General features: G+C 41.1%; 1 protein-coding gene and 1 pseudogene across 1 annotated transcript in view; one reads left to right on the forward strand and one right to left on the reverse strand.

The window, feature by feature from the left end:
• The window catches only part of LOC134743527 (tubby-related protein 4), a 70,629-nt gene extending 49,469 nt beyond the window's left edge, over nt 1–21,160 (forward strand). Inside the window, exons 7-16 of the mRNA XM_063677016.1 lie at nt 1,925–2,025; nt 4,299–4,523; nt 5,287–5,515; nt 6,107–6,250; nt 6,730–6,845; nt 14,424–15,957; nt 18,145–18,310; nt 19,109–19,253; nt 20,159–20,362; nt 20,932–21,160. Of these exons, the coding sequence (XP_063533086.1) occupies nt 1,925–2,025; nt 4,299–4,523; nt 5,287–5,515; nt 6,107–6,250; nt 6,730–6,845; nt 14,424–15,957; nt 18,145–18,310; nt 19,109–19,253; nt 20,159–20,362; nt 20,932–21,048 (2,981 nt within the window). The 3' untranslated portion in view covers nt 21,049–21,160. The remainder of the gene's footprint in view (nt 1–1,924; nt 2,026–4,298; nt 4,524–5,286; nt 5,516–6,106; nt 6,251–6,729; nt 6,846–14,423; nt 15,958–18,144; nt 18,311–19,108; nt 19,254–20,158; nt 20,363–20,931) is intronic.
• Nucleotides 8,614–10,376, reverse strand: LOC134743510 (protein asteroid homolog 1-like; annotated as a pseudogene).

Below are 21,160 nucleotides of genomic sequence, written 5' to 3' on the forward strand. Positions count from 1 at the left end.
CTTTGACTCCAGATACATGATCAGCACACAAACAAGGCTCCGTTCCACTCCGCAACCTACACTCGTAACACAATTTACGAGCACTATCCAACTTTACGGTACGGCCGTACCGGTTAACCGGTTTACGCGACTTGGTGCAACGCGTCTCCATTTCATTTCAGGTTGTGCTTTATGTGCTAGGTAATGGAAAAGACGGATACCTAGTTACCTACACACGTCAATGTTCATCTATTTTACAAGCTTTTATTTAACATACAATGCTCGTATGTAGATAATATGTATGTATGTTTGGGTCAAATCCTGCAAGCTAAAATTAGTTTTGAACAATTGAGCTGAAACTTCACAAATATATGTAAGCTGGGTGACAATGCAATATTATGGTACCGTCGAGCTGATCTGATGATGGACACAGGAGGTGACCGTAGGAACTCTGTGGTAAAACAACGCAACCTAATTGTGTTGGGGTCTGTTAGAATTGTCTCGATGAATACTTATTAGTTGTCTGTTGAAAGATAAGTAGTCAGCGATAAAAGCTCGTAAGTATCAAAAAATTGTAATTCGAGACCCCCTTATAAGACAGACATATTAGACTAAATTGTAAGGTAATTCTAGATCACTCACACGTACCTAATTTAGATTGAATTTCACTCGACATATTTCGATACGTTGCGAGAATCCTCCACGCGAACACCACCTGCTATAAATAATAAGTAAAAGTAATTCATTTTATGTATTAAGTACCGTAAAATGGTGCCACTTTGCTCCCCTCTGGGGCTCTGGGGATATACATATATGCTCCGATTCAGTAAAATGACTTAACGTCTAATATATCCAAAAATAATATTTCTATATTATTATTTTTATACTCAGATAAACGAGACTTGAATATATATTTTGAATTGCTACGTTAGTCATATAATAGTATTTCTTTTTTGGCAGGGCCTATTATTATATTAATTTGGAGCACAATGGGGTAACTTTGTGCCCCTATGTAAACTATAGGTACAGGTAGGAACAAAATACCCCTATCAATTGGTATATTTTGCTCCTCATTGCTTCAGATATATAAAACAATATTTCATGACGTCGATTTATTGAAAAAAATATGTTATATAAGATGTTCTGCTTAATATCAATTCAGCTGAATACTTAATAATTAATAGTTATATTAATTATTGGTGAAATATTAGAGCAAAGTACCACCATTTTATGGTATATAGAAACTCATAATAACCTAACACATAACATAATGAGCCATTACCGGCGATGCGGGACCCCATAAACCCACAAGCGCCGCAACAAGCATCTACAACAGATGATGTGGCCAATGATGATGATGATGAACATAATGAATAAATTGATCGTACATTATTACCAATTAATAATTATTACCAATAAAAGCTGGATTATTTATGTTTATTCATATAATAGTTTCTTATTTTTATTAGCTCCATATAAAACTGTTCATCTAGTACAATAGGTATTCTCCGATTAAGTGCTTCTTACAAAGTATGGGTTATGGGCGGGATCGATCTTGTAAACACGTCTGCTCTGAGCTAATAGTGTAAGTAGTTAATATTAAGGCGTGATTCCGGCACTGTGCGGTACACACACACATTTTTGTACTGAAATGTGTGCCGCACAGTGGTGCACACTGGTGGAATCCCGCCCGACAGTGTTCGCAGTACAGCCTGATGCTCTATACTTCTATAGAAATATTACAGACTTCTTATACAATGAGATTGAGATAGTAGGCAGCGTATTAGTGGGGGAAGTATGTGCAGAAATGTGTCGAGCAGTATATGCACTTTTGTCCCAGGCGACGCCGCTTGGCACAATTGTTCCTTGGATCACACTAAGTTGATCTAATGCCCTAGCCAGTTTATAAATGATTAGAAAACTCATCAGATTTTTTTATTTCTAGAGGGATCTCAGCCCGCGGACGCACCGCCATTCAAGAACGTAGTGAAATTCTACTCCGACACCGGCGTTCTCATCTACACCGTACCCATTCCTTACACTGAGGTATGAAAAGTTTCATCGTCCACATTGTTAATTGACGATTCTTCAAACTTATTGCAAAAATATAATCATTGGTTAGATGATCAATATTGAGTTTTGCTGTAGATAGGTAAGTATTGTAAGTAGAACTATGAATGCCTTTGGGATAAAGAGTAACGCGGTTATAATTCGCACGTCGCTCCGGTGTATGAGCGTGACAACATTATGCGCGTAAACATGTAGTGCAATTGTTTTCATCGTATTTTCTCGGAAACGTTCGTATTTGTCATGCTAGTTCAGTCAATGACAGTACCTTTTTGTACCGAGACTGACTGAAGTAGCAAGACACGTTCGTAAGTTTCCGTGAATATACGATGGAACTTCGATGGAAAATAATTATGCACTACATGTGTATATAGAGTTAGACCAAGCTAAGTTGGTAGCGATTTTGATAGCCCAGGCGGTGCAAGTGTTATTTTCTTATTTTAAACGTCAATAAACTTCTATGAAATTATGACGTTTAAATAACTCTAGCGATATTAGCAATGTCACATTGACACACCGGAGCGCGAGCGGCGTGCGCATCCGAATTCAGTGTGTAGACCGCCTTATGGGGGTCACTTCAGCGCAATTTTAATTAGTTGCAATTAAGTAGTACGACACTTGACCTTACTTATAGGTATTACGATCTAGTAAACTCATAACGAATGTAAAGTTGCTGTTGCAGTCTCTAACGGACGGGAGCGTCACAATCACAAAATGTTAGGTTGCCATATTCATTCCAATTTCCAAAAGTCGCTCATATCTATAACTACTATATGCGGGCATACTCGGTAGAACAGTGCTATGTGATATGTTGCCACATATGCGGTGAAACACTAGTGCTTTACCAAGTGAGCCGGAGCACTTAACTAGATTCGAGTCTGTCTAACTAAGACATTAAGTAAACGTACTGCGGTGTACTCTATTAACACGGGTGCAATTGACAAAAATGCGGCTGCGCTGTATGCAAACTGGAATAGTTCTACACCATCCCATAATGCAAGGGTCTCCAAGCCTTTGCTTGCTTACTATTTACCCGCGTAAAGTAAGCGGGAGAGCCAAAGGTCATACTGCTTGCTAAAATTAACCAGTAGGGCCGAAGGCGTAACTGTAGCCCTCAAAACGTTTAGAGACCCCTGCGATAATATAATTTAGTTCGATTGAAGAAAAGATAAGCAATCAGTTGGTTGGCGAATATCATTGTTTGCATTGGTAACCCTACAGTCAGAAATACTCAATAGGCGTTATGAGTATTGAGAAGTTACTCTCATTTGTACACATTTGTATGCAGGGCTAATAGTTTTGCTGACTGTACAAAACAAAAAACCGACACAGACGCCGCAACATTTCGCTGGCCCAATATTACAGTGTTCTATGTTTCACTTTTATCGAACTGAAATTTGAGAATTATCATAGTGACATCAAAGATAGATATAACTCCGTAATAGATGGATACAGTCTAAGGAAAAAACGTGCCTCGAAAATCACGATAATTTAATTCTCGTACAGATGGCGCTACCTTTGGCCTACTCTCGTATAAAGGGCGTTGACGGTTTCGTTTGTTATTTAGAATTTTAACGCATATCAGTGAAATAACATGGGTCAAAATCATATAAAAATAATTAATGCAAATAAAAAAACATTTATCCATATTTAAATACATTTTAACGTATTTTTATAAATCTTCATTTTTAGTTGTCTTAATTTGTTTACCTAGCCCAACATTTCAACCTTGCTTTACTATCAATACTAAACTTCGCGTAAACTCAAATGGCTTCTATAAAATACTTAGTGGCGGTAGTGGTATAATCAAGTTATAAGCAACATTGTTCCATTAAGCACTGAGAACTTTATGGCCGTTCTTACTTCCACGTGCCCTAGTATACAGTACTACTCTTATTGGGTCAAAATTCTTTTCGTTGTCTTGTGTTTTGTCCCCAAAAAATGTGACAGAGTGGAGCTTTTTGTATGGGGTGAAATTTAGCTTTTATTTTTTCTTAAGAGAATTATAATCAAATTTAAACTATCGTAGTTTTTATTTATTTATTATTTTAGGCATATGGTAGTTTTGATCCCAGAAGTCATCCTTTAAGGGGATGAAAAGGGGGGCTGGAAGTTTGTATAGGGAATCGATAAAAAGCAGATTGGATAAAAAACAAGCTACCCAAATTGCTAACTACACGCAGACGAAGTCGGGGGCAAGAGCTAGTTTATAATAAAATACGAACGAATAATAAGGAAGAGTTTTCCGGCAGGCTCGCGTAACGGCGCTAACGTGGGGGCACGCGGCGCGTCGACTTTTTGTCGGCGTCGGCGGCGCGGTGTGCACGGCGCGCGTGTGGCGCGTGGTCGCGCCGCTGCAGCTGCTGGCGCGCGTGCGCGCGGCGCAGGCGCTGCGCGACCCGCGCGCCGCCGCGAGCCTGCCGATCCCGCCAAGGCTGCAGCCCGCGCTGGCTAACCTTTTCGCGCATACTATACGGGTAACTTATTTTAATATAGCGTCGTTAAGTTACAGGGGGAAAGAAATAGTACATTATTGTCGAGGCTCGGAAGTAGCTACTTGCTGGCTGAGGATTCGTTTTAAACGGACGACCTTGGGAGTCCGTTTAATGGAATCCGAAGCCAGCAAGTAGCCTTCCAGCCGAGTCATATATAGTGCTTTTCTCAAAAATAGCGCAATAAATACAAATATAATAGAAATATTTTACAGAAGCAACGTTCTTATGTATATATTTTCACAGAAAAAAGTAAAAAGATTTGCTTTGCCGCCTTTTTATTTTTTAAATTAAAAATAGAAGTGTATTTTTCTGCTGAAAATACGCCAACCTATTTGAGACACCTAAATAGTCGCGGTACCAACATTATAATAATAAGTACTGATCATCTGTTTGGCTGTTTAATGGACCCATGCCTTCATTTGATATGGCCACTTCAACTTTTAAAAAGTTTGGAACTCGACAAATAATGGAATTTGTATGCAACATTGCAGTCCTGAAATCGAGACTGCAATGTTTTTAACTTTTTAATTTTTTGACTGACCATAAACTACGCACTTCGCGACTTATTTTTTAACCGGCAACGTCGACTTTGCCGTCCATTTTTGAGAAAAATAGTATATCGACTTCGTTGCGCTTATATTTTGCTATTTGACTACTGCTCTATCAAATTTTGGGAAAGGAAACCACAAAATTATACATACCATAATTAATATAACTATATTTAAAAAACCTTAAACTATTTCAGTGCAACGTGCCAGAATCCCTCGAGCTCCGTCGCTTCGTCTCCCGGCCCCCAGGGGGCGCCAGTGGCGGCGGCGGCACCCGACTGCACTGCACCATGTTGAGGCATGATGATGAGGAAGCTGGCTACACCCTGTACCTTGAGCATCTGGGTGGTTTGGTGCCTCTGTTGAAGGGGCGGCGGACCAGCAAGATTAGACCGGAGTTTGTCATATTTGATCCTCAGGGGGAAGGTATGATTTTAGTGAAAACCCCCTCATTTAATCATATTTAAATTGTTTAATTTGCAACTAGTTAAGGACTTCACTGCACCATGTTAAGGCATGATGACAAAGAGGCCGGCTACACTACTACTGTACTAGGAGCATCTGGGCGGTCTAGTTGCTCTTCTAACGGGACGGCGGACTAGCAAGAGTAGCCGTGAGTTTGTTATCTTTGACCCTCAGGGCGAAGGTATGCTTAAAGACAAGCCCTTATTTCAACCGTGTTTTAACCGTCTTACTACCAACGGGCTAGGGACTGCACCATGAGGCATGATAATCAAGCCACACTTGGAGCATCTAGGTGGTCTGGTCTGGTACCTCTGCTAAGGATAGTGGACCACCAAGATTAGATCGGAATTTATCTTCTTCAACATTCAGGTCTTTGCCCTTTGACAATATCGCTGCTGTGCTGTGCAAGTAGAGATATTTGTAAATGGTATAATTAAATAGTTTTAGAAATGACTCTACACTATACTATTGACTTAGATTTCAATAGAAAATAAATTTATTTTATGAGTATCCTTTATTAAACCTACAAAACTCCTAATTAATTAGTTACAGAGAGCGCGATCCGTAACGCGTGTGTCCGTGAAAGCAGCAGTAGTAGCAGCGGCGCCGGCAGCTCGTCCAGCAGCGCCGGCAGCGGCGCCGGCCGCGCCTCGCCGATGAAACACTCGGACACCTCCGACAGTGACCGGGAGGAAGGTACACATTCCTACAGCTTTCATATTACTCCAATCCTCACTCATTTCAAAGCGGTAGCGCCCTTGCAGCCTGTCCAGTAACGCCAGCAGCGGCGCCAGCCACACCTTACCTCTTATTCTCCTAGAATGGAATAGCCTATATTGATTTAAACATAGGAAAAAGTCTGTCAAATCAAATTAGGCCATTCCATCTTACAACTAACCCATGTACCTACTCTGACGACGACCACTCAATCAGATATAAGTTAAACCTTTGATACAACGTTTTTTTTTAAGATCCGAAACCAAACCAAATAGTTGTGGTAAATCCCAAACCACTCTTAATTCAATTCATACATGCTCTACTAAGATTCCGAGATTTTACCCGTTGCCAGTGAATATTTCCACCATACCCTACATATACGCGTTAGGTTAGGCGACTAGCGACATCTACCGTAAGTTACCCTTCTTAAACGTAAAATATGTATATGTTAATCGCAGGCTGTAGCGGCTCCCCGCGCCTGCAGCGGCGGCGACGCGCGCGCACGCGCCGCAAGCTGCGCGCCGAGCGCGACGCCGCGCCCGACGAGCTCGCCTACATCGACTCGCTGCCCGAGGTGAGTTGCTACGCCATTGACGGTTATTAAGTGTTCACCATGCACCCACTAAAAGTAATAGTTTCATCTCGGAATAAGAGATAATTCGCTGGAAACTTTCTTAAAAGACAATGAGAATCTCGCGTCTCAATTCGAAGACGTTAATGATATAGTTAAGGAAACAGTTGATGTTGGACAAAAATAATAGCCCCTTCTATAAAATAAGTATATTAAAAAAATCTAAACAGTGGAATTTTAACGGTCTATTTAATTTCAGTCTGGCTATAAGTACGACTATAAACTTTATCTAAATAGATATAAAACATCTTAATGAGATTTCTGCGTTCTGGTATTAATCTAATATATTTTAACAAATAATGTTTAAAATCAATTTTTTAACATGCAGATACTCCAAAAATATTTAAATAATGTTTACTTTAGAGACTGAACGTTAAAGCCTAAATAATAAAAATAAGACTGAAAATAAATAAAGGAATAATAATAATAAAATAAAAAGCCTTTTTATTTTCTTATCAACTACTTACAAACTTGGTAACACTTAATATTGTTAATTTATTTTAATTAATATATATATATGTTTACTTTTTAAAACTTATTTTACTCGGTTAGTATAATTATTTTACTTATTTTTATGTTTATGTATTTAAAACTAAAAGTTGATAGAAACCCCACCCCACTTTATTGGGTAAAGGCCTCCTCCAATTTGTTCCACTCGTCTCTGTTTTTGCCTTATTTAGCCATCTTAGACCGGCCGTGGCTACTATGTCGTCGCTCCATCGCTTTCGTGGCTAAAGCCTAAATAGCGTCTCATATTTCTGAAATCCACTTTGGTACACAGTGAACGTCAAGTATATGTTCACCTTTAACACATTGCTCCGATGTTTTTGACCTTTCCTATCACTTAGTACCTAAGTATCTATCTTATAATATAGTATCTTAATAGGGATGTTGACAATTTTTTTAGAACTGTTTTCATTTTATAGATAGACACGTAATAATAAAAAAAATTTTTTTTCATTTTTATTCATTAATTTTTAATAAAAAATCGACGTTAATTAGTTTAGTGTTTAAATTTCGCGCAAAAACACTCCAAGCTGTCACGTGATCTGGATGACGTAACGAGGTGATAAATAAACGACTGTCGGTGACAGAGGACCACTGGTTTGAGTGTTTGACAACTTGTCTGTGCGTGTTTCTCACGCCGTGACGTCACGCGCTCCGATTTGCGTTTGCAGTCACGTGATGCTGGGCATTATTTTTAATACTTTTAATTAATTTATTACGCATATTTATACTTAGAAAATATGATTTTCAGCATTCATTATTCCCTGCTATTTTAAAAACATATTTTTTTTATATATTAGCGATTCATGTCAACATCCCTATTATCGTAAATACATAAAATACAAATTTAATCTATTTTTGTCACATTTTCATTAAACCTCTTAATGTAGACGGGTGGATTATTATTTTCTTCATATTTGTGGTTTTCATAATATTAGTTATTAAGTTCATATATTGTGCAACTTATTTTTATCAAATTATATTGTTAGGTGGTTAGTTATTAGGTACTGCAGTCTCTTAGGACTGGATGTGGTCGTGGGCGAGACAAAATAACAACAAGAAATATTTGATCCACCCAGTACTAATACTAACTAATCTAATCAAACTTATTTTATATTTACCAATGGTGACACTGACATTTTAACGCCGGCACCCTTTAACGGCAAAGCGTATCTTTTTTTATAACATGTGAAAAATATCTAAAGTTACAAGTCTTCTGCCTCAACAAACAGCAAATTCTCATAAACCTCCCGGAGGCCGTTAAAGTAAGCATATACAGTAGGAGCCCGGCCGAGTAGTTCGTCTAGAAAGGCCACGTAGTCCGGGGCGCGTTGGGTGGCGCGAAATAGCTTGTACGCCAGCGTGGCGTTATAGCTGCGCGCCAACACCGGCGGCGGCAGCTCCTCGCCGCACAGCACGTTCAGCGCCGACAACTGCGCCACGCATAGCTGGTACTCCACCAAAGGATGAAGCAACTTCAGATCGATCTTATACACATCATTAAAGTACTCCTTCATTATAGCGGCCGCTATCACGCAATCGGTTTCAGTCACGTTACTCACGTTGTTGTTGTGGTTGTCGGCGACCACATCAAGCATGACGTGGGTGAGCAGTACCGCCGCGGGCAGCGCCGCGGGCGCCGTGGGTCGGCGGCGCGAGTAGTACGCCAGCGCCAGAAGTAGCAGCTGCGCCGACTCTGGTACGTGCTCGACGCGCCGAAGGTTTTCAATCTGCACAGTCGACCGCATGAAATGTTCCAACAATCCTAGTCGTCGCACTGAGTCCCACTCCCACCCGTTCTCGAATACGCTCATCTCCGCTTCGTACGCCGGCTTCGAGATAGAATAAGCGCCTCCTACGACCATTGTTTGCTGAGCAGTCTCCGTATCATAAACGAAATTAAATCCGTCGTTCTGGTAATTTGTCAGTAAATCGAATGCGTACTTTACAATCTGCAACGACGGGACCATTGCGTCGTCTTGCTCTTTGTCAGCTAAATCTTTAGAACCATAGAAATGTTTAGAGTGGTACAGGTTAACGTATTCTTGATCTATGTGCGCAGAGGCGACGCCCTTAGTGAACCAGAGCGGGTCGGCGCGCGCGACGCGGGCGGCGGCGCGGTTCAAGAAACACGCCGCGCCGAATGCGCCGGATGGGCGCCGCTCTATCAGCAGCTTCGCTTCTATTTCTTTCTCTAGAAAAATCTCTCTATCTTTTTTAGACAAGTCTAAATATTTTTCTCAAAATTTGATCTCTGTTGTTTTTAGATAGCCAGCCCAACAAGTTTAAATTTCGTTTGTAAACTCCGTAAACTTGGCCGTTAAATAATAGTTTATAAACCTCAGAGAAAAAATTCTCTGGATATATTAGTTCGTCGGTTAATACTATGAAAGTAGCCAGTTTGTCCTCGGTTAATTTATGCTTTTGGAGAAAATCCTTAGGTAAGAAAACTCCACAATGAATAGAGTTATCAATTTCGCTATAATTGAGCGTAGCGTGGGATATGTACGGGTGTCCCGAGAAGCAGAATTCGATGTCTTGAGATATAATTGGACAGTTGAGTCTTTGAGCCAACTCGATGATGTCATTTTTTGATTCATATTCACAAAATACATAATCAAAATTGTTTTGTCTTAAGACTTCTTTGATTATATTTTTTGTGAAGATCGGTCTTTTAAGGTAAGCTTTACGGGGCTTTATATTTTTTTCAAATGTTTCCTCCATGTCTTTCCAGCCGCCCTTAAACAAGAAGTAGCATTGTACGTTAGCCTTCTGGAACATGGAGAGTTGGTCGGTGAGCCAGGCGGCGTAGCGGTCGCACTGGCAACCGAGCTCGTAGGCGAGGCCGCTCTTCTCGTAGGTGCAGAAGAAGAAGTTATGAGCGTCGATGACCACGGGCTCGTTCCACAGCTGACGTTCCTTCACTTCCTTTTCTTCCAAATATGCACCGAATGACTTTATCCTCATTTTGATATCTGGGAAAAATTAATGGTCGTTTGAAAATAAACGTAAATAATTGTTACTGGTACGTTCCTATCTAATTTATACACCCCATACACAAAATTAAGTACCAAGTCAATTTAAGTCATTTTATACATCGAATTCGACTCGCCAGTGTGACTGCGAAGCTCCAAAGCAGACTATCCACCACATAATACTCGACTGCCCTAAGAGAAAGTTTATTGGCAACCATGAAGACTCGCTCGCTCCTAGTGAAGACGCAGCCCTATGGGCCAAGACATTGGATATAGTTATTTAATTCTTTATTACTTTGTAATTTTTAGGCGAATCGAATCTTGTTTGCCATACGATTAAATAAATACATTTTATACATATGTATAACCCACATAAATATGATATGTATTCATTATTTTTAGGATCTAGGCGACCTTTCAAAACCATGCTAGTTTTAGTGTAGATATGGTCATTATACTCATTATTTGTACTATAGAATAAATTACAGCAGTGAACATAACACTAAATATATATCGACTTTCAACTCAGAATCACAAGCTCTTAATACCCTAACTACTGGAAGAAAAAAACGTTTATAATAAATACAATGTCATACCTCCTATACGTTTACATCATACAAATGTAGATACCTACACTACCTCGTATAAGTATTTAGGCACTCGTAAATTTTTCCATATATTTGTACCTATACAATATCGACTTTAGAATTATACCGCCAAGTCGCAGTCGCGTAATAATTTCGTGCGCAGTTTATTTTCCTTATTTAGCGGATATATCGATCTTCAAAATGGTGTACAGAAGTAACCTGTGCACATTGCCTATTTACCAGATGGCAATCGTTAAAAATATTACAAACCTATGTCCAGTACATAATTGTTTTATTTTGTATTAACTAGTAATTAAGGGTTTTTTTAAATCGTTGTATAAAGGAAAGTCAATATTTTTAAGTGATGTTTTTGGCACAGATTTGAGGCTCAGTGTACCTACTACCTATTACCTAAATAAATATTCAATCTAACATGAAAAAGAGACCAGTGCCTGTGATTGAACAGTATGATTTTGCAATTAATTAGGGTTCCGTACCCAAAGGGTAAAAACGGGACCCTATTACTAAGAAAACACTGTCCGTCTGTCTGTCTCCAGGCTGTATCTCATGAACCGTGATAGCTAGACAGTTGAAATTTTCACAGATGATGTATTTCTGTTGCCGCTATAACAACAAATACTAAAAACAGAATAAAATAAATATTTAAGTAGGGCTCCCATACAACAAACGTGATTTTTTTGCCGTTTTTAGGGTTCCGTACCTCAAAGGAAAAAACGGAACCCTTATCCTTATAGGATCACTCGTGCGTCTGTCTGTCTGTCTGCCACAGCCTATTTTCTCCGAAACTACTGAACCAATTAAGTTGAAATTTGGTACACATATGTAAGTTTTTGACCCAAAGACGAACATGTAACGTAAACAAATGAATTTTAAACATGGGGGCCACTTTTATGGTAAATGAGAAAATTAAAAAATAAAGTTTTTTAAACTATATCGTGTTATATATCAAATGAAACAGCTCGTTATGTGAATCTCAAATATATATTATTTGTAATTTTAAAATAAATAATTAAGAAGTTAATTAAGAAAATAACCAAAAAATGACCGTTTCCCCCCCCCCCCCCCCCCTTTATCTCCGAAACTACTGGGGTCTAAAATTGTGTAATGTACGGAACCCTTGGAACGCGAGTCCGACTCGCAATTGCCCGGTTTTTATAAACATTTATTAATTATATAAAACATTAACCCGAATGTAATCATACACCGGTGTACTTACATCAAACACTGAGACATATTACATTATAATTTTAGTTACCTACTCCTAGATGACCTAGAGGTACTTATAAACAAATACATCTATGCACTTAAATTGGTAGGTACTTAATATCAACTCAACGAGCTTTTATTAAACTACAAATATTTCTTAAAGAGTAACTAATGGTAGGTACTTACACTTATTATTTCTGATAACTTATAATATATGTAGTCACTGCGCGCGCACCCTGTGTCCTAATTCAGAACCGAAACTTGACTGAAACTACTACAATAGGTCAACTCTGTCAACTTGCCGAAACAGGGGGCCTACCGCAATAATCGTCAATCGAAATTTCTCTCTATCACACTTGTATATTTGAGCGATAGAGAGGCATATAGACGAACGAACGAAGTGATTCGCGGTAGCCCTTCTAAGATTTTAATGTTATTCCCATCGGTTACGCCGACCCAACGTATCGTATCTTAAAATAAATCTTAACCAGTTAAAGAGCGACCTCTGAATTGGCCCTTCTTGCACTTGTTCTTGTTAGTTCTTGAAGTCACACTTATGCTGGTTTGCTTGAATCAATGGGCTTGGTAAGCGGCTTTAATATAGTTTGTCAATGGACTGTCTCATTTCAAACATAGACAGAGAGAATCATACTGTCTTTGTCTTACACTAGTACTAGCACCCAAAAGAAAAGTATGAGTATAGTTTTTTTTTGTTCTTATTTACTGTTTGGTTTTACCAACTATAAACATCCATATCGTGGGAGGGGATAAAAGTTTCGGAAGAGCAGAAGTACAGCATTCCATATTTAGGGTTCCGTACCCAAAGGGTAAAAATGGGACCCTATTACTAAGACTCCGCTGTCCGTCTGTCTGTCCGTCTGTCACCAGGCTGTATCTCATGAACCGTGATAGCTAGACAGTTGAAATTTTCAGAGATGATGTAATAGTAGTGGACCCTATAATGGGCGTGGAACCGATAATATTTTTCTGTTGCCGCTATCCGCTATCATATAACAAATAGTAAAAACAGAATAAAATGTGGTGATTTTTTTGCCGTATTTTGCGTTATGGCACGGAACCCTTCGTGCGCGAGTCTGACTCGCTCTTGGCCGGTTTTTACATTTACTGGTTACATCATCTGTGTAAATTTCAACCGTCTAGCTATCTCGGTTCATGAGATACAGCCTGGTGACAGACAGACGGACAGCGGAGTCTTAGTAATAGGGTCCCGTTTTTACCCTTTGGGTACGGAACCCGGAACCCTAAAAAAACGCCGTTTAGAACCGACCTCTCTATGTTGGTATTGTACTGTTATAGCTATCCATGCTAATATTATAAATGCGAAAGTGTATCTGTCTGTCTGTTACGTAAGTTACGTTACGTCTTTACGCTTAAACCGCTGAACCGATTTAGTTGAAATTTGGTATAGATATAGTTTAAGTCCCGGGGAAGGACATAGGGTAGTTTTTATCCCATAAGTCATCCTTTAAGGGGGTGAAAAGGGGGGGTGGAAATTTGTATGGGGAATCGAAGCGGAATCTGGGCGTTTTCTAAAATAAATATTGAAAACCTGATCTCACAGATCCTGGTGTTTTTGGGTTCTGTTCTTTCAACTCAGAATCACTAGCATATTCAATTGTGATGATAAAAAAGTGTCCCAAAATTTTTTATGAAAATTGTACATACCACTACGTCACTCCCATACAAGTGAAAAAAAATTACACAAACGGAATGGACATTTTTGGACATCTTTTTTTAATGTCAGGATGGAGAATGCTGTCCATTCCGAGTAGAATGAGCCCAAGAGAACGTCCCGATTTGAAAGAATCAGGTTTTCAATATTTATTTTAGAGAACGCCCATCTAAGCTTTACTTGACATTGTAAACTTACGAACATCATCCAAAAAGTATTTGATATGCTTTTTACTAGCTTCTTATTATTCAATAAGAATTCACCTACCAGGGGCAGTTACCAAATTTGCGTCCCCTGACGACTGACAAAAGATTCCCTGCTGCTGCCTTTTGCCCATTTTCGAACAACTCTGTATATGTTTTATAAGATGTGAGTGATGTGACTCAGTATTTTTTACTTAACCTGGCCTAATTTTTGGTCATCAATAACAGCCAACGTGGGAACACCATTATAATACATGTACCAAAAGTAGTCATTTTTCGTACAGGCATGTAAGCATTTACCCAATTATTATTTTATTTATTTGTTCCAGGACGTGCGATTAGTAGAAGTAACCTCTAATATCTGGGGCACAAAGTTCAAAATGCACGGTCTAGTCAAGAACGTGCCTGCCAACCTCGGGCAGGTGACCTACAAGACGTCGCTCCTGCACCTGCAGCCGCGGCAGATGACGCTCACCATCGCCGAGCTGCGCGACGACCAGGCGCCAGCTCCTGATCCGAATTTCAACCCTAACATATTCTCAGAGGACGAGGAGGAAGTGTTCCCTGACAGACGCAAGACGCTCGCAGATCGCGCCAACTCCAACGTACCTGCGCCGGCTGAGGTCACAACGAACAACCAGAATAACAACGCCCACGCGTCACTAGCGCGCGCCGAATCCTACGACGAGTTCCCGTACATCGACACGGCCGAGCCCGCACCCGCGCCCGTCCGCCGCGTCGGCACTCCCCCCGTCCCCCTCGTGGGCGCCCCCGCCACGCCCAGCCGCCACGCCATCTCCCCGCTCCGCTGCGAGGCCTCCGTCCCGACCCTCCAATCTCCCAAAAATGCCGTCGCCCCGACCGACATCATCTTCGAGCGACCTTCCCCTCAGACCGTCACGTGCGGCGGCGGCCGGGGCGACTTCTGCGGCGGACGGACTGACTACACCGTCCGCGGCGACAATGTTTCCTTAAAAGGAAACTTATCCAACATAGATCAGCAGTTCAGCCTCAATCTAAGTTTAGAACCGAGCCGGCAGGTCACAATAAAGAAATGCGACAATCACGTCACCGACAACTGCCTCTCGAAACTCCGCAAGAACATTTGCGCGCGCGGCGAGTCCGCCTCCTACGAAATGAACACAAGGATACTCAAGTCGCTCTGTAACAAGAACTACGAGCACGAGGTACACCCGGATGCGATGGGCAAACGGGAGACGCTCAGGAGTCTACAGAAGGGTGAAGACTTGAAATTTATCGACGAGGAAACGCCGGTGGAACCCAGCGGCACGAGCACGAGGGAACCGCGCGTACAGCGGACCACTACTGTCGTGCCTATCAGTCCCGTGTGCGGCAGCGTACCCGTCTACGACACCATGACGCGCAGCTGCAGCGTCGGCTACCTAGACATGGTGGATCCGGCGGTGCTACACTCTCGGGTGTCAGTCGCGGCGCTGCGGGAGCCGCCGCGCCGACTCGTGCTCGTCGGCGACTCGGGCCGGCGCCGCCGCCGCCGCCGCGAGCGACACCAGGACGCCAACAAACCGACTTTAAAGAAATGCGGTAAATCGAGAAGCCTCGACTCGAGCGAGCTGTCGCTAGAGAAGAAGCAGACTCGGCAGTCCCGACTGGACACTTTGGAGCCGCGCGCGGAAACGAGCACGGCGCGCGGCGCGACGCGGCGGCGCGACTACCCGGTGTGTACGGCGTGCCGCCTGGTGTCGCCGTACGACCGGCGCGACGTGGACGCGGCCACGTACGTGTGCGTGGCGTGCTCGCCGCGCGCGCCGCCGCCCCGCCCCGCGCCGCCCTCACCCCGCGTGCCCGCCACCGACAGCGACTCCGACTACAGCAAGTATTATAGTTAGTATGACGTAGTTGCTTCACCACCCGCCACGCGATACGACGGTAACGTACCCGGGACCAAAGTGGTAGCTTACCCTGTAGAGCACCCTTGTAGACAGCGCAAGATAACCGACCCCCTGGCACGGCAGCGTTAGGCTCAAATGAAACGTCATCCCTTTCGCACTAATGCACCCAACAAAATGGAATAAACGCTTCTTTTGAGCTATAATCTCTACCGCTCCAGGATATTTATAATAACCCTATTCCATTGACTTAACTGTTATAACCTGACATTTTCAATTTCTGTGGTCGCTAGGACACATCGTAAGTTTATGACCCAATTCACGATGAAGTGTTAGTGTCAGTAAAAGTCAAATTGATGAAATAGGGCCCTTATACCTCCCGGCCATTTGTTCCTCAAATTATAGTAGGTATTGATTGAACCTTAGGACTGCGCTTTTCAGATGAAAGCTTATCGAATTCTTGAGCACGAGCTGCATGTAGTTTTCCTTGAAACGGCTGTTAGACTCGCGCACCGAGGACTCCCCTAGGACCTACCTAGCACTTTGGTCGCGTAGTCTGCCATTTCACTATCACATCATAACATTCACAACACTACCTATGTGGGTGGTTGATTCAGGAGCTGGCTCGGAGATTTGTACTGAACTGTCAGAGTTCCCTATAGGGTCATTGCGCTAGTTTCCGTCCAGCTCTATATTTCGTCTACTTGACGAAATTTTAATATAATTTGGACTTATTGCAATCCTTAAGGTCGACACAATATAAATACAATCCCACCAAAAACATTTCATGTAAAGTGTTGCCAAGACTAGGCGCATATCTACATAAAAAAATATATTTCGAAAGTAGTAGGTAAATTAAAAATTAAACATATTAGTTGCTATTCTGTCAAGTGGACGAAAACTAAAGCCTGGACGGAAACTGACGCAATGACCCTATAATCCGCGTCAGCTTTCGTGAATCAACCTATAATGTAACCAGCACCTACGGGGACGTGCGTACGTTTTACACATCTGAAGTCTAACACACTGTTGTGGAGAGAAATCTCTTTGTTTCCTACTACTCAATAATAAATCACAGTGTGTATGATTTCTGAATAGTTTCATTTTGCCTAAATACGTTATAGACCACAACAAAGGCACACACACATGTGGTTTAAATACTTGTGTAATACACTAATTCACTATAGATAACCTATTAGTTACACTAGTTTCCTATATTTATGCCGACTATACATATGAAGTACAGTTAGAGTAGAGCACATTCATGCAGACAAGGTTCTCCTATCTAGGAGACCAAATATAAGGAGTTAGAGTATCATTTTTAAAACTATAAAAAAAAACATTTATTTCTATGATTTCTTTGAGCTGTATTCCTCTGACGTATTTTGGATACAAAATTTCAAAACAATTTCTAATTATATTCTGACTCCTGGTATGCTTTATACTTTAGGTATAGTCACCATCAGATATATCGGAGCGGCAGGCCCAAGTGCTCAAAAATGTCTAAAGACTCACTCTAAAGCCTAAAGCTCTAAAGCTCTAAGCTCTAAAGAACAAAGGGAGTTATTTTAATAACAAAACTTCCGTGAGACACAGACTGACTCGTTATTAATATATTTAAAGGGAGTTATTTTCAAATATTTGTCAGCACCCTGGCCGCTCCGACATACCCGATGGCGACTGTACATACACACTACCTATGTCGATTTTCAACCGATGTTATATCTATAAGCATAAACCTATGGCTTATATACCTAACTTATAAATTGTGATTACATGAATATGAAATTGCAGGTTGTTACTTACGCAGTGGCGTGGCTAGGCGTGGGCGAATGGGGCTTTCGCCCACGGCTTCGCAGTTATGGAGGCCTCGCAAAGCCCACTTTTTTATTACCTCGGAAAAACACATTGAAAAGGACTCGAAGATGTGGTTTTTGCCCACGGCTAGATTGGTTACGCTACGCCACTGTTGTTACGAACACCAATCGGTCGATCAATTTAATTTGATCAATTTACTATTTCGTTTTGCGTTTTGGCTAGTTCTCATACATAATTATATATTCATAAAGATAGAGTCGATAATCTGCCGAAGGTTCAAAATTTGTTACAACATATTTTCGCTGTCATTCAGTGCCATTGTTTTAAGGGTTCCGTATATTTATTGGTAACCTAATGTGAGCAGGTTCACTGGAGCAGCTAGCGCTGCGGCTGTTGGCGTCTCGTTCTCGCAGCTCGCGAGAGAGAGAGAGCAGCTCAGCGCCGGCGTCGCCCCGCCCCGCGCGCTCCACGCCCGCCTCCCCCACCCCTGCGCCGCGCCGCACGCGGTACTCTTCAGCCTCGCCTATTAGGTACTAGATTTTTTTTTATCGTTCATGACACCAGACAATCAAAATAAGCCATGTACCTAAATTAACCAGCCTAAATACCTAATTATTAAGAATTATCGGTACTAACCGCTCTTGATTTTATTGTTAAAAGTTTTGTTTTTATTTTTAATGTATTTACTAACACATAGGTATAACGATGGTACTAACAATATTGTATGGAATTTTAAATGTTCTGAAATAAAGATATTTTATTTTTCTTTTTTCTTTTTTATTGGTCTTTAGTGCCACTTACTACTTCAACACTCATGTTTTCCTCCTATAAGTCCTATAATATGATTTGTGTGCTCAATTACATAATAATTATATACTTATTCCAACACAAAACAACACATGGCGACCCTACCAGTCTTATGCTATTCAGTCAATTCTAGATTACATATAAGCAATCAGTGGAACTGAATCGCTATTTTGAAAAACATCTACTTTCTTTTACAGTCTGGCACACCCACTTTGTCAGTAGAAAAATTAAAAAAAATACCTAGGCGCGTAGGGTTGCCATCTCATAGAAAATTTGAATTTCGCGTTCGCACCTTTTTCTACTGACTAAGTGGGTTCGTTCGAGTATAAATGCGTATTAGCCATTCGACCCACTTCTGCCTCGATCGTCAGTGGTGTACTTCAAAAATGGGTCAAAAAATAACTAGATAACAAGTTCTATAGTCTTTTGTATTATAGGTTTGCCGAAGCTGGCCTTAGATGAGACTGGCGTTATACGAATATTTGTTCATAGATGTAGATTGTTTTTCCCTACCTTGACAGACAACTACTGAATTCACCACTCCTGTCTCGGCGGCGTAAGAAGCCGTCAGAGAGTTCAGACGACGAGTGTTCGGGCTACAGCGAGGTCAACGGCCGTAACTACCGCGATCTCGAGAGCTTCCAGAAGGCTCAGCTCAGGAACAAGGTAAAGATTAAGACTCCTAATCTTTTCCTTTTTTATGTAGATTATAAAAAAAGCATATTATAATTTTTGTACTAACACTATATGGGTTCTGTTCTGTGCTTAAAATAAATATTTTCAATTTCAATTTTACTAATATCCCTAAGTAATTTCGGTATCAACAACTTTACTACTACATCTTCAAAAATATACATACTTATACTCATACTCATTTAATCATTGCTTTGTGTGTACAAAAAGATCTTAAGATTATTGTTATGTTTCAACACAACCCTGTAAGGGCACTGCAATAAAATTACAAACTAATCAACTACTTAACTTAATAACACTATTAAATACTTATGTTTACATGTAATGGCCTGCCGCATACATATAAGGGTGGCAGAGGGGACGACACGAGTAAATATTAAACATTATCGCAGGAGTCCAGATATTCACTTATAGAGTAGAATGCTTTGTCTACGAGGAATGCCTTTAAATTTTTCAGAAACTTATTATCATTTAGGTAATTTTTAACATGGTCAAAGATAGATATAACTCCGTAATAGATGGATACAGTCTAAGGAAAAAAACGTGCCTCGAAAATCAAGAAAATTTGATTCTCGTTCAGAGGGCGCTACTAGCTTTGGCCTACACTCGTATAGATGGCGTTGACGGTTTCGTTTGTTATTTAACGATTTTATCGCATATCAGTGAAAGAACATGGGTCAAAATAATAAAAATAATTAATGCAAATAAAAAAAATCATTTATCTATATTTAAATAATTTTATCGTATTTTTATAAATATTTATTTTTAGTTTTAAAGTGTGTCGACAGATGGCAGTGAATTTACTGGGGTTACAAAATTTACTATGACAATACCGCTCTAGTTTAAGTTACTCTATGACATGGTATTCTCATACGTAGTTAAAGCGCGCCGGCGGCGGCGGCGGCGGCGGCGCGGCGGCGGCGGCGAGCTCCGAGCCCCGCGCCGGGCCGCGGCGGCAGCTCGTCATGCACAACAAGGCGCCCATGTGGAACGAGAACAGCCAGGTCTACCAGCTCGACTTCGGCGGCCGCGTCACGCAGGAGTCCGCCAAGAACTTCCAAATCGAGTACCACGGGAAACAGGTGAGGATATGTCACTGGAGTTTGTCACGACAAGCCCATGTGGAACGCGGGCAGCCAAGTCTGCCCAGCTGGACTTCGGCGTCACGCGGGACTCCGCCAAGAACTTCCAGATCGAGTACCACGGGAAACAGGTGAGGACGTGCCATGTTACTAGCTCATCACAAGGGGAACGAGAACAGCACGGAAAACGGGTACATTACTCGTCGATTAAAATCCTATAAAACAGCACTCTATGCCAAAGTAGGTAAATTATTAAGGAACTCGCTAATTAAGTCGCTAATTTAAGGTATTTATAATTGTTATTTAGTATTAGTATAAATGTGTTTATTATTATTGTTATTTATAAATTGTATTTAATGTAATTTCTGACACAATGCTTGTATTGTTTAAGAATAAAATAAATGAATGAAATGAATGACTCAGAGCATTTCAGTAGTAGTGCTACAGACGCTATAGAAATATTATTAGGAGCGGTTCTATCCCAAGGAAACGGTGTGATGTGATAAAGTGGTAACACTTTCATCTTGTACTTTTTTTAGACATTCTGACGTTTTGAATAATTTCTGCAGGTAATGCAATTCGGGCGAATCGACGGCAACGCGTACACGCTCGACTTCCAGTACCCGTTCTCGGCGCTGCAGGCCTTCGCCGTTGCCCTAGCCAATGTTACGCAGCGCCTCAAATAAATATCGACAACATGCCAGCGCCACCCTTAGGCTAGGTTCACACGGCGTTAATTTTTCCCTTATACCGTATACGGGATTTTATCGAATACCGTTGTGACAGCAGAATTTATAC

The sequence above is a fragment of the Cydia strobilella genome, chromosome 8 (assembly GCF_947568885.1).
Source record: "Cydia strobilella chromosome 8, ilCydStro3.1, whole genome shotgun sequence".
NCBI classification, from domain to species: Eukaryota; Metazoa; Arthropoda; class Insecta; order Lepidoptera; family Tortricidae; genus Cydia; species Cydia strobilella.